The sequence below is a fragment of the Dermacentor albipictus genome, chromosome 2, assembly GCF_038994185.2.
Source record: "Dermacentor albipictus isolate Rhodes 1998 colony chromosome 2, USDA_Dalb.pri_finalv2, whole genome shotgun sequence".
Taxonomy (NCBI): Eukaryota; Metazoa; Arthropoda; class Arachnida; order Ixodida; family Ixodidae; genus Dermacentor; species Dermacentor albipictus.
The window spans coordinates 191,341,007-191,353,731 of NC_091822.1; the positions used below are offsets into that span (position 1 = coordinate 191,341,007).

At 44.2% G+C, this 12,725-nt stretch overlaps 1 protein-coding gene across 7 annotated transcripts in view; it reads left to right on the plus strand.

Annotated features, from left to right (window-relative positions):
- Tango5 (Transport and Golgi organization 5) overlaps nucleotides 1–12,725 on the plus strand; it is a 32,855-nt gene that overhangs the window by 12,855 nt on the left and 7,275 nt on the right. For all 7 annotated transcript variants that reach the window (XM_065427397.1, XM_065427401.1, XM_065427404.1 and 4 more), the window contains exons 3-10: nucleotides 130–220; nucleotides 1,475–1,585; nucleotides 3,172–3,251; nucleotides 5,433–5,520; nucleotides 9,338–9,389; nucleotides 9,488–9,567; nucleotides 9,650–9,730; nucleotides 10,301–10,479. In XM_065427397.1, coding sequence (XP_065283469.1) covers nucleotides 130–220; nucleotides 1,475–1,585; nucleotides 3,172–3,251; nucleotides 5,433–5,520; nucleotides 9,338–9,389; nucleotides 9,488–9,567; nucleotides 9,650–9,730; nucleotides 10,301–10,479 — 762 coding nt within the window. The remainder of the gene's footprint in view (nucleotides 1–129; nucleotides 221–1,474; nucleotides 1,586–3,171; nucleotides 3,252–5,432; nucleotides 5,521–9,337; nucleotides 9,390–9,487; nucleotides 9,568–9,649; nucleotides 9,731–10,300; nucleotides 10,480–12,725) is intronic.

Below are 12,725 nucleotides of genomic sequence, written 5' to 3' on the forward strand. Positions count from 1 at the left end.
ATGATGTCTGAAGTCTGCAATGAGCACCAAATAGCCCAATTGTCTTCTCTAATTGTGCATAATCTGGGTTTGCTATTGTGTTTTATCTTGTTTGGCTGTTGGTGCAGACAATGTTGTACTTCCATGCAGGCTGTGGCGGCATAGGAAACAAGTCATGGCTGCATTGTTAGTGTTCCTTCTATGCACTATTGCCTACTACATTGAGGGATCTCATCAAAAGGTAGGCAGCCCTCGTATAAGCTTTGCATTAATGTTGTTAAAACTGTGACAGAAATGGCCAATGCATTGCTTTTATTGCTCATCTTTCAATCATTCATGCTGAGAAAAGAGTGTTAGGCAAAGGCATGGAGAAAAATGTCATTGCATGAAAAAATTGTAGCCTGTTCATTACTGTACATTTTGGAAAAATTCTTGCCCGAAAATATTCTTTGGTCTGTGCCTTAAAATTACTGCTGAAAACCAAAGTTTAACTACACGAATTGTAAGCATTCTTGAGCTTTCCTGGCACTGAGTATGTTGTGTTTTCACTTTTTTTTACCACACCTTTACTTTTTCTTTCTTTAACTGTACTGTTTCAGCTTTTTGGTGTGTCCAGGGAAATGTCCAATACATTGTACACTGGTCCTCCAGGTAGTTTTTCTCACCATGCATAAGGTCTGCACATACTTTGTATTGTTGTGAGGGCTAACAAGTGCTTGGGCTTGCAGGATGTGTTCTAGTAGTACCCAACACATGGCTATCTAGGGAGCCACAACTGTTTACATAACTGTATAGTGTTCAATATTCCATAGTGAACGGTGAGCCGATGCAGGGTTGGGAAGTGAATGGTGAGCTGTGCAGGCTGTCATGGTTTGGAACATGCGCAATCTATTGGTTTCTGTGTCAACTTGTTGTTGATACCTGGTGTTGTTAGTTGGACTGCGAAATGTTTGAGCCCATATTGCAGTTGATAGCTGGCACTCAGGTGGATCGATTGCCAGCAATATTTGCAAGGCTAGGTCTGCCTGCAGCAAGCAACACCCTTCCTCTTCCTTTGATGCAATATTGGTACAGCTTTAGGGGAGCTAATGGAAGTAAGCACAGTGGCAAAAATGAAACTGTTGGAACTGTTGCATTTGACTTTCCACAATATTTCGAGCACACTTAGCGGCTTGCTTGTCACTAGCAGCAGTCAAACATGAGGCTACCCCTATTTATGATGCCATTTTCTGCAGCAGTATTATAGGCAAGTGTAGTGACTCAGTTTTGTCTCGGACATGTTACTAACATACGAATGGGCCAGCTATATAACTAAAAAATGGAGCATTGCTCACTTGTTTTTTCTATTTAAGGCACTTTGTTCTGTTTTATTAGTCTGAAGTGTAGATCGTTGTGCAAGAGGTGTGCAAAGTGTGTATTGTGTTGCTTTTTTTTATGGAATGTGTGTAGGAATGGTTGGCATCCTGGGTGATTATTTAGCTTCTTTTCTGTGCAGTACATACTGTTCGTAGAGAAGAAAATGCTCTGGTGTGCCTATTGGGTGGGCCTTGGAGTTCTGTCTTCTGTTGGCTTGGGGACAGGTCTACACACATTTCTGTTATACCTGGTAGGTACACATTGTACCAAATATATTTTGTTTTGTCGGGGCAAGAAGTGATGAAATAATGACTGCTTTATTGACGAGGTTCATGCTTTGCCTCTGTGGATTTGGGGCTATGCAAGGATGAAATGTACAAGATTGTGTATCATAAAATTTCAAGCTTGGTCACGTTCATGTTGTGAGCGCTAGGTAACCAGTCTTTATTTGCTCTTCTGCATCCTCCTCCTTGCTAAGTGCTTGCTGTCTTCATGTTAGCTTTTCTGACACTTGTCCCATGCAGTTCACCATACCAACTTTGTTTATGAAGTTTTGAAGCCACTTTTAACATGTGAAAGAATATATCTTTAGGCTCTGTACTGGCATGAATGTAAAAATTTGGCTCACAGGCCCAGAGTTTGGGAATGTGTAGTGGAGTGAGGAACAGTGTCGCTCTCTCTCCTGAACCTCGGTGTATAAGTGCCAGGCATGTTACAGCCATGCAGCAGAGCCTGGCAACAGATACTGTAACTTTTGGAGCAAGTTGCTTGGAAACTTTTGATGAAGGCTGTACTCAACATGCTCATTATTTAAGCTTCTGAATCCTAAGGCCAGGCACCATGGTACATATTCATGCCATAACTAGCTATGAGGCAGACTGAAACACCTCCTTTGGCATTTGAATTTTCCAGTAATGCTGAGTGGCTATGTACACAAATCTTACTTTAGTTTTTGTAGGTGGAATTTATGTGTGCTCATATCCCATTGCATCCACTTTATAGCTGTGCGACTTGTGAGTGTGCTTTTGTCTGACAACTCTGATTTTACCACATAATAGTCCCCGAGATTGCAGAAAACGCTATAGCTGTATCCAGATGCTCTGTCTTCCCATTTTGTTAGATCTTGTGGGTATCTAGTTGCCTTCCCGCGCCTCGTCCCCCAGCTCGCGTGTTGTGCTTAGCTTGATATCTGGGAACTGCGACCATAACGGCAACATGGCGGACACGGCTAGCGTGCCGGAGCTTATTTCCAGCACAAACCATGCCTCTCCCTCTCGGGATCGAGGCACCATGCGAGCAAGTGTCTCAGGGACGTGCCCTGATTGGCTTCCCGAGTGGCGGCCCGTGGGTGCCCTCTCCACCCGAGCTCTCTTACACTTAGGGCTTCGTTGCCTCAGCAGATGCTCACAGGCTTGCAATGAGGTGGTTACATGGGACCTTTGCTCCCATGGCTTCTTGTTCGCATGCTTGGTGGACTGCTTCCTGGTTAGCCCTAGTGCAGCGGGCGTGCATACTCGATTGATCTTGCGGTGGGCCTTTGCTCATAAGCGCCGTGACTGTTGCACTGTGCTGTATCTTGGGTGAATAAACCCTTGCTTGTTCGCGATCTGACTCTGGAGCCTTCTCTGCGCTGTATCGGAGAGTCGATGAACCCTGCTGTAGCGCCTTTGTGCGTTGCAGAGTGGAGGAGTATTGTGTCCTTTTCTGACCGTCGCTCGTAGGGTGAGCCTTGTGCAAACCCATCTCCATAATCTGCCAGACTTTTTTGTGCATGTCTCTTATCATATTTAGGTAATAGTGGTTTGCATTGTACAACCTATTGCTCCTGTTCCCCAGGGCCCTTACATAGCTGGAGTAACATTAGCAGCTCATGAGTGTGGCACTGTGGATTTTCCTGAACCTCCTTACCCTGATGAGTAAGTACACAGCATGTCCATTGTGTCATGGCATTAACTACCATATTGCTGATATTGTTAGCTGCAGTATACCGTGCATAGTCGAAGTAGCAGTTGTAGTGAGTGTAGAAGATCATTGTGCTCAGTCAGTATTTGATCTGTGCCAAAATAGTGCTGGGTACCTGTAATGGCAGTTTTAGATTTGGTCAGTAGGCAGTGCAAAGTATGAAATGATAGATTGAGCAGAATTGTCCATGGTAACAAATATGCTTGTCTGTGAGCTGCCTTCATGTAGCTTAAGTTGCAAAACCTCTGTCAGAAATGCAGGCTAATGTTGCTTTGAGCAAGTCCTATTTTGATGGCTCATTGCTACATGGTAAAACAAAGTTTCACACATAATTGAGAGCAATAGTGATTGGATGCTACAAAAAGTGCTACAAAAGCACATGGAACAGTTATTAGCATTTGTAAATTGCAGCTTTTTTATTGTGAAAAACATTTTAAGTGGCATTTGCATAAACTGCTTGGGCAAAAATATCCTTGCACACCGGAGCCATTGTCTAATTAACTGCAGGGCAAAATGCGGTGACGGTGACTGCTTAAATCGATGATCTCTACTATGTTTTGCTGGCTGCTGCTTGCTGAGTCGGGTGCAGGTGAAGCCAGCAGAAGCGCAGTGCTGTGTGGCGGGTTGTTTCAGAAGCAGGGTTTATACTGCACTTACTAGTACATGCAGGCAGATAGTATTGTGGATGTACCAATTTTTCTTCGTGGTTTTCTGTGCTTTAGGTTGTGTTCTGGTCTATACGTGTCCGGCAAGAACTTTTACAATAATGTGAACCCGTATGTGATAGTTCTTTTCCTTACATAAAGTGTTTTCTCAATCACCAACGCTGTCGGCACTGCGATGAAAAATTCTGGACGTCTTCTCAAAAGACTTCTTGGGCTTGCTACAGTAGTTTACGGCGCAACAAGCAGCTATTTTAGGTGAAGAAATTAACAAATGCTAAACTCCCATGCATGCGAAGTGCTGCTGCAAAGTTGTGAAGTGCCAACTTCTGGGACAAGGCTGGCTTCAGACGAGAACGCTCGACACGCTATCCAGCCCTCTATAGTAGAGATCAGTGGCTTAAATTGTGCGTTGGAAATGCAGTACACTTATTTTGATGACTGAAACAAACACTGCTTGAATACCATATTTACTCGTACAAGGCCCTCATTTTTTTTCCGTTTATTTTACAGGGTGCGCGTTTTACTCGAGGCATGTTTATGACTACTCATTGAAGCCTTGAACTGTTCTCATACTACAATGAAGCATTATGCAACCACTGGCGAATGACTATGAACATGTGTTCAGTTGTTTTCATTGCTTCTGCTGCCCTTATCGTTTGAAGAGTACACCTAATCGGCGCTGTTCCAAAGCTGATCATGTCATTCATTAATGTTTGAGATTCATGTCGCCTTGAAGGCTCTTGACGATGTTATCAAATGAAACTGCGTGCCAGGCATTCAAAATTTGTGCACATGCAGCCAGAAAAATGATGCAGCTAAACCTGACTGACAACATGCCTCAGCACAGCCAACACATTTGAAGCACACACAATCTATGCCTCCAGCCAGTTTATGCTTGATGGGCGTGATAGGGATTTGGTGGGATTTGGCGACGAGGACAAAGCCATTGTTGGAATGTCAGTAACTGGTGCCATCAACTAGTGGCTTCCAGAAAAACCAGCATATGTGCGTGGCCTCCGAGATTGCAAAGGCGCACCACTGCGATCTCTGAGGCTATGCAGGCACGTCATGTTTGTGACACTCAGTGAAGCTTCCTTTCCTAAATTTTAGCACTCCGAAATTGGCTGCGGGCCTTGCATGAGTAAATACAATACTTGTGCAGAAATGCCAATCTCTTAGTGTTGTGCTGTTCTTGTTTACTCTTGTAACTGCTGTAATTAAAATCGTGTAGTTTGAGGAAGTTGGACTGAGCTAGGTGCACTCATACAAGGCACTCCCCTTCGAGTGAATTCTGCAGCATGTGTCTCTAAACTTTCCCATGCGACAGCCTTCAAGTGATACTACTGCCTAGTGACACCCGCTCAAAGTGGTACTTAATTTGCCCATGTGGTTGGGGCACTATGAATGACTGGGTTTCATATATCAGCATTAATGCGTATGAGGAGTGAACATGGCTGTTTGTGCTTGCAGGATAATCTGCCCTGAGGAGTCTAGTCCTGGTGCCCATGTAGGCATCTTGAAAGTGATGAGCAAAGTGAGACTAGAAGCATTTATGTGGGTGAGTGAAATGCATGCATTATTTATCTTCTAGTTGAATTGCATTTGTTGAAACTCTTATTTAATGCTGGGTTACCCGTATAGTTTCGTGATGTGTAAGTGGTGTGTGCGCGTCTGTTCGATTTGTCATCCTGGACTATTCAGGAGTGCCTGAGACATTGTGTACACCAGTGCTCATTAGCTGCAAGCGCAGCACCTTGGGCATCCCTGGGCACCCCAGGATGACAAATCAAAGGCACCTTACACGGGGACATGTGTTCTTCTCTTAAAAACTGTAACAAATTATTTTGTGCTTACTGCTGCTTTGTTTCGGCTCGTGTTTCACAGTGAGATCACATTTTATGGTTAGGATTGTTAATTGCTATAAAACTACTAGCCTTGTTTGCCAAGAAGAAGAATGTGAAGTTGCTCTCATCTGTGCTTCTTGTAATGAGTGATGTCCAAAACATGGTGGGTATGACATTTCCTTGTCACTTCAAGCAAAATTAGTTTTTATGAACTCCTTAACAGCGAATGACAAGATAACTCTCTATCGCAGTGAGCCTCCTCTAGTACAAATGACGAGTTAACTCGACATGAATTTCTGGCAATTTTGGGCTATGAATTTCGCCGTTTTTCTTTGCTTTCCTGCACTTATAAAAAAAATTTTTACGAATTTGTCACGGCAGTTAAGGGGTTAATCACTGGGAGGTGTGATGTGGACACCAAGAAACGTGCAGGTAGGGGCAACTTCACTATATTTTCTCGACAAATTGGGCAAGGAATGGTGCAAAGTGCATTGAATTATCCAGACCATGAAACATGGTCTTGCTGTACAATTTGAGCAAATCATAAGCGTGCAAAAGCTTTTAAAAATATTTTCAATGGAAGAATGCAGGTCATTGCATTTGAAGTCCTTTGCCCTTGAGTAAAGCTCAGTTTCGCACTCGGAACCAGTTCTGTAGGTTAGTCCTGTTGGAAAAAAGTTAGGTGTGCAGACAGGCACAATAAGAGAAAAACATAAAATGCAGACGGCGTTTGTGTTGTCCATTTCTTTCTTATGTCCGTGTCTACACACTTAACTTTTTTCTAACATGAATTCTTACCAACTAGCCCAACTTTCTGTTGTTCTAGTTTTAAAGGAATTCATTTGAACCTGATTTACTTCCTACTACATCTCCGAACTAAGCTTTTTGCTGTGTGGTGGTGTGTAGCAATTTGTAGTAGTAGTGTTTACAAACCTTCAAAGTGACAACACTTTTCAGTTTTGTTAATGGGGTCCTGAACCACCCCTTAGGCTTCGTGAAAAAAACACATTGCGCGTATAGCATACGCTGCTGCGAACATCTCAGCCAGATTTTGCAATCTTGCATGATGCGTGGAGCTCGCAAGCAGAGCACGAAGTCATCTTTTTCTCCGACGCTATTTTTTCAACAGAAGCCTGCTCCTCAATTTTTTGGGTGGTTTATTTCGTAATATGGAAGATTCCCGTACATAGTTGCTATTGGCCAACAGGTGATCTCAATCAAAAAGGGTGTTTGGATTAGTGTGCCTTCAACCTATTGTTCTATCCTACATACTTCTGGAAGAAGCTGACTATTGTCTGCTCATGCTTGGCCGCAGCCGCCTGCGTAGGAATTAAACTTCGGCCACCCTGCTTATCGGTGTTGTAGCCGTTGGGTCTCGCTAGTTTTGAATAGTTTTGAACTCTCAACTTGCCTCAAACCACATGAAACTTAAGGTCAGATGACATGCACCAATGCCAGCACTCTCTCACTCCTGGCCGCTCCTAGTTAGACACATTAATAGACATTTCTTTGTATTGAGCCGATAGCACTCCAAAATGCGCTAGTTGGATGTGGCTACTGTCCATTGGTCAAGGTGGTGAAGGACAAAGCTGGCCCGCACCACGTAGCACGACCAGACTGGAGCATATGAGCGTGAGCACACTCAAGCCATGTTGTGCTCAAAACAAACGCTGCGCATATGCACTACAGTTCCATGTAGCTGCTGTCTGCAACGTAGCACAGATACTGTGGCCGCTGCAGGGCGCCTTGATGAGCCTGCTGACTAAGCATACTGTGGCTCGCTGAGGACAACCGCGTTTGACGGTTTGGCTTGTCATAGGTGCTAACATTGGAAGTAGTGGCATTGTGAGCAAGCTTCGCCCCACTACATCGTAGCCTTCGCAATGCAAGTCATCAAAGAAAGAGTGGGAGCACCACGTTTGGCCTGGATCAGCAGCTTTTCGGGCAAGGCAATTTGGTGGGAAGTGCTGACGTGTGCACTCGGTGAGAATTGTTGCGGCACAAGATGCCGATGTGTGTTGAGCCGGCAGGGCTTGAGCGACCCCAGACGTGCTTTGTCATTTTCTTATTTCGTAGTGCTTTAGGACGACGGCAGGAAACTAAAATTAAATCAAGCTGAAACATGATGCTGCCTCAGCAAAACGGGATACTCGCTTCACACCGCCTGCGGCAAGGAATGGTGGCACGTTTAGGTTATCACATAATAAAAGTCTGCGGTATGTTTCCAATGGCACTACACCACACACACTGTGAAACACATAGGTGAAGATGCTTATCACAGCAGGGTTATGGCAATGGCTGTGAATACGACTTGCGATGACTTCTGAGAAGATTTGCTGGCATCGTAAGAGAATACTGAGTGAGCACAAGCATTCTGACGGGACACAGGCAGACATGTAATGTGGGGAAGCTTCTGTGGCGGGTGCCTACTGCTTTCAATCATGCATGCCTTGCACCTTTTCTTGTTCAAATGGGATCTAGTGGCCAGAAAACGTGTCATATGAATGCAGTTTGACTACGCACTGAATGTTGGTGCTGAAAGATCGTGTTTTCTGGGAACATATTAACCTGTAAAAAAGAAGCATAACTGTATTGGGTCGTTTTTTGCGTTCTCTATTGTGAATGTTGGTGCCGGGAAATTGTACAAACAGGCCTTGCAGGGACACAGAAATGCTGTAAGCACAGATAAAACATGCAGAAGCTGAAGAAACAAAAGGGAAGCACGAGTTGAAATATAACACAGCACATGCACGAAACCAAACAACCAAACAAGCCAGAATATTCAACCTTGTCCACTTGCCCCTCTCAGAAAACATCAAACCTCCCTGGCCCCCAATCTCATCCACGTAAGCTGGTTCATAAGTCTTCAGTGTGTTGTGGGGTTCTCACCCGTGCTCTTGGGACAAACGAACAACAGAGTAGTGCAAACAATTACAAGGGCTTTTATTGCACCTTTCATAGACTAATGCCTGCTAGTTGAGTTGCTATGCACAAAACATGTCGACGGGCGCACGACTAATTGCGGAAGTCCAACTCACTGCGACCGGATAGTGAACGAATATGTTCACCCCATGTTAGACACGCCTAGCACATTTGAACGATCGTGTTCATCCATTTCATTGGAGGCCTCGCGAGACAGTCTTGCAGAAGCATGGCGCAGTGCACGTGTGGAACGTCCACACCGCTTGCCAACCCAGAGCCAGAACAGAAGAGCCTACTCCCTGTAACGCCAGACCAACCCCACTGTTAGATGACGCTAGCAGTGCCACATTTGTGCCATCCCTCGTAATGCGCTGCGACCAGACTGACCGCTACTGGCACTAAGTATTCGAAGAAGCTGGCTTACCGGAGACGCGAGACATGCGGGGAAAACAACACATAAGGAGACGTGTGAGTCGTGCATCCCCACAGTGCTTAAATGTTCATTCAAGCTTTTGTTAAATACATTTTTTAACTGTCATCCGATGCTTATTCTCTTGAAAAGTGCTTTAGAGAGAGATAAGGTGTTTAAATGTGAACTGCTTCTTGCAGGGTGCAGGCACTGCTTTGGGAGAACTTCCACCATATTTTATGGCAAGAGCCGGTGAGTTTCTGTAGATTGTGTAAGGACTGCAGTATCCTGTTGCATTGTGCCTACATCAGTATCCAAGACTTACGCCAAACAATGGCTTTATTTTTAAGCGAGGTTATCTGGCAATGAGGACCTTGAGGATCTTGAGGAGTTAGAAGAACTCATGGAGAAAGAGAAGACTAAAGATTTGGTAAGCATTCACTGTTGCATTCTTTTTTTCATTGCCTCAACTCTATCGGTGATTAGCCCTGACTTTAAGCATGCAATTTCAGTCTATCCTGGACAAGGCAAAGCTGGCTGTGGAAAAATTAGTGGAAAGAGTTGGCTTCCTTGGTATCCTTGCCTGTGCCTCGGTATGTTTTTTGTTTGGTATTATACTCTTGTGCAATTTGTGTGTGTGTGGTGTGTGTGTGTGTACGTGAGCGTGTGTGCCATGCCACTCTCCTCACAGCTGGGTAGCAACTGCATGCTTGCTCTGAGGATATCTGCGCCTGATTTTGTTACACATGAGAACTCTCCACAAAAGTAATCAGCTTGTGCATGTTGCAAGGATTCTCTGTAAGAATTGATATATATGTGGTCTCATGCATGCCTATCTACACTACAGTGAGAGTTTAATTTCATTGGTACTCTTAACTAGAATGAACAAGTGAAAGAATCCTCGGTAAAGTTCAACTAAATGTTTTGCTGTAACCTTGGCGTAAACTCACCTGCTGCTTCTGGAGTGAATGCAGCGGTGCGGACATGATTTTCATTTACTGGCAAGTTGCTGCCTACATTATATCGTCCATGACTAATTGTGCTTGTCATCATGGAAGTGGCCCCTAGATGCCCAGGAGTGGCCCTGAGATATGCTTTTTTTTGTTTACTTTTAGTGTTTAGGCTATGTCTTAACATTTCCTTGTAACCTTGTTGTACTGCAGATACCCAATCCACTGTTTGATCTGGCTGGCATCACTTGTGGACACTTCCTGGTTCCCTTCTGGACCTTCTTTGGGGCCACCCTCATTGGCAAGGCCATCATCAAAATGCACATCCAGAAGCTCTTTGTCATCATTGCCTTCAATGAGAACCATGTTGAACTCTTGCTCAAAATGCTCAGGTTGACTTTTAACTTATATCCTGTGGTGTATGTGCTGTGCATTGTGCATCTGTCTGTGAATGAGGAACCTTTGCTATAGGACACTTTGTTCTTCATCAATACCTTCGTGATGACTTGTTCGATCATGAGGGTTATACTAACAAGAGAATAATGAGCTGCGAGCGTAACGTATAGCCGACGTCTTCTTGAAATTACAGTAGAACCTTGTTGATACGATCCCGTGTCGAATGTCTTCCTAGCGCCAATGTTCATGAACCAGAACACAAAAAGTGACCCAATATGTTCCCTGAAAGCACGAGCTTTCAACACCGTTTAGCACATCGCCAAACTTTGAACGTATCATACATTTTCCTGCCACAAGATTCCACGTGAACAAGAAAAGTGCAAAGCACGTACGATAGAGAGTAGTGTGCGCCCATGGGCCCACAGCAGCTTCCACATAAGTACTGCCATAGTCGCTGGATAAAAGAAAGGTGCGGCCTATCGTGTACATCACAAATGCTGTCCTCCGCTGTGGCGCCACCAGCTGGGACTGTTTGTGTGGGTTCGGCATAGAAAATGCGTCGGCAACGTGGAACGCTGTCGCCTGATGCATCCTATCCCTTGCAACTAGCGCCGTTCGGCCCAGCCAAGCAGTTAAGAATGCTACTACGGTTGTCACGTTCGATCCCACTGCAGCCCCCTGATGTGGCAGGCCACACCTTTTTTCTTTTATCCAGCGGCTGTGGCAGTGAACAAACGCATTACTTCCGTGCGGTGTAGTGTTGTTAAAAGTGTACTGCACACTTTGAATAGGCGATAATTCAAATACACTGCTGTTCCACGCTGCAGGCAGTGTGAAGTGAGCATGAATTTCCCTCTGGCAGCATCGTTTCCCGGCGTTGCGCACCAGCTCAGTTTCGTTTATTTCCCGCCGCCGTCTTAAAACAGTGTGCAATAGGAAAATGATGTCTCTGGCTGCTCGGGCCCCACCAGATTGACACACATGGGCATCTGGTGTTGCAACGATTCTCGCCGAGTAGGCATGTCAAAACTTTCCGCCAATATGTCCTGCTCAAATAGGATGCTGACCCAGGCCGAATTCAAGGAGCGTTAACGTAAGCTTGTTGGTCGAAACTGTAAAACCGACAGTGTGCGTTTTGGATCATTTAGGCTGCACCAGCTCGGCACGTGTTGACATCTTTCTGTCCACTTGCTTCCTTCCTTACTCTTTTTTTGCTGGAAATTCTTATAACTCATTTATCAGGTTATACATTTTCCTGGTAAATACATTATTTGTCACGTTACTTTGTTTCAAAATCTATGAACAAGGTTCTACTGTATATGATGTGATCTAATGATATATGTAGCAACCACTGGCAAGGAAGGACATAAAGAAGTGGAAGACGGGCACAAATACACAAGTTGCTATTGTCTTTTCACTTCAATCAATTGTTGCTGCCTACCTTACACTCGTGCCACACAGGCACAGAAAATGACATTAACTTGCTAATGCCTTCAATTTTAATGCCATTTGTGTGATACCACATGGACAAGCCTAATGCCATTTGCCTTGTCATTTGTTATCTAATCTGGTCACCAGAATTATTCCAACTGAGAAATGCATACCCTCGACTCCATAGCTTATGCAGTGCAATGTGATTGAAGTATTTTAAACAATTTCTACCATGAAAAATTGTTCATAACTTTCAACTACAATGCTCCTGCAAGAAGTTGTACTTGGTGAAGCTACTCAGGTCAGCATTGGAACGACTTCGAGGGGGCCAAGCTCCATTTTGATTTTGTGCTTTGGGTTTCACTTGGATTGACCAAAGCTAATGGCACTATAGTATGCTTGCTTTTATGATTCGCTATAAATGTACATGTAAATGCACATTTATTTTTTATTTATTACCTTAAAATTGCTCACTTCAGAAGATGCTGCGATCGATATCACCCCATCAAATGTCATTAACATTGGATGTGTAGCAGCCCTGCCAGAAAAAATGTCATTAGTGAACTTTCAGCACTAACGAACAAATGTCATTGTCTGTGCCATGTGGCATGATTATTAGCTTCGCTGCAGCAATGCTTGTGGTGCTTCCAACCTCTGGACGTCTAGAATATGACTTCATTGCATTTGTTCATAATGAGTGCAGTGGGCGTTCCTCTATACAGTCAAACCTTGTCATAACAAACTTGTATCCAACACGAAAATGCCTTCATTATATTTCTTATAAGCATATATTTGCTGCATATCAATATCG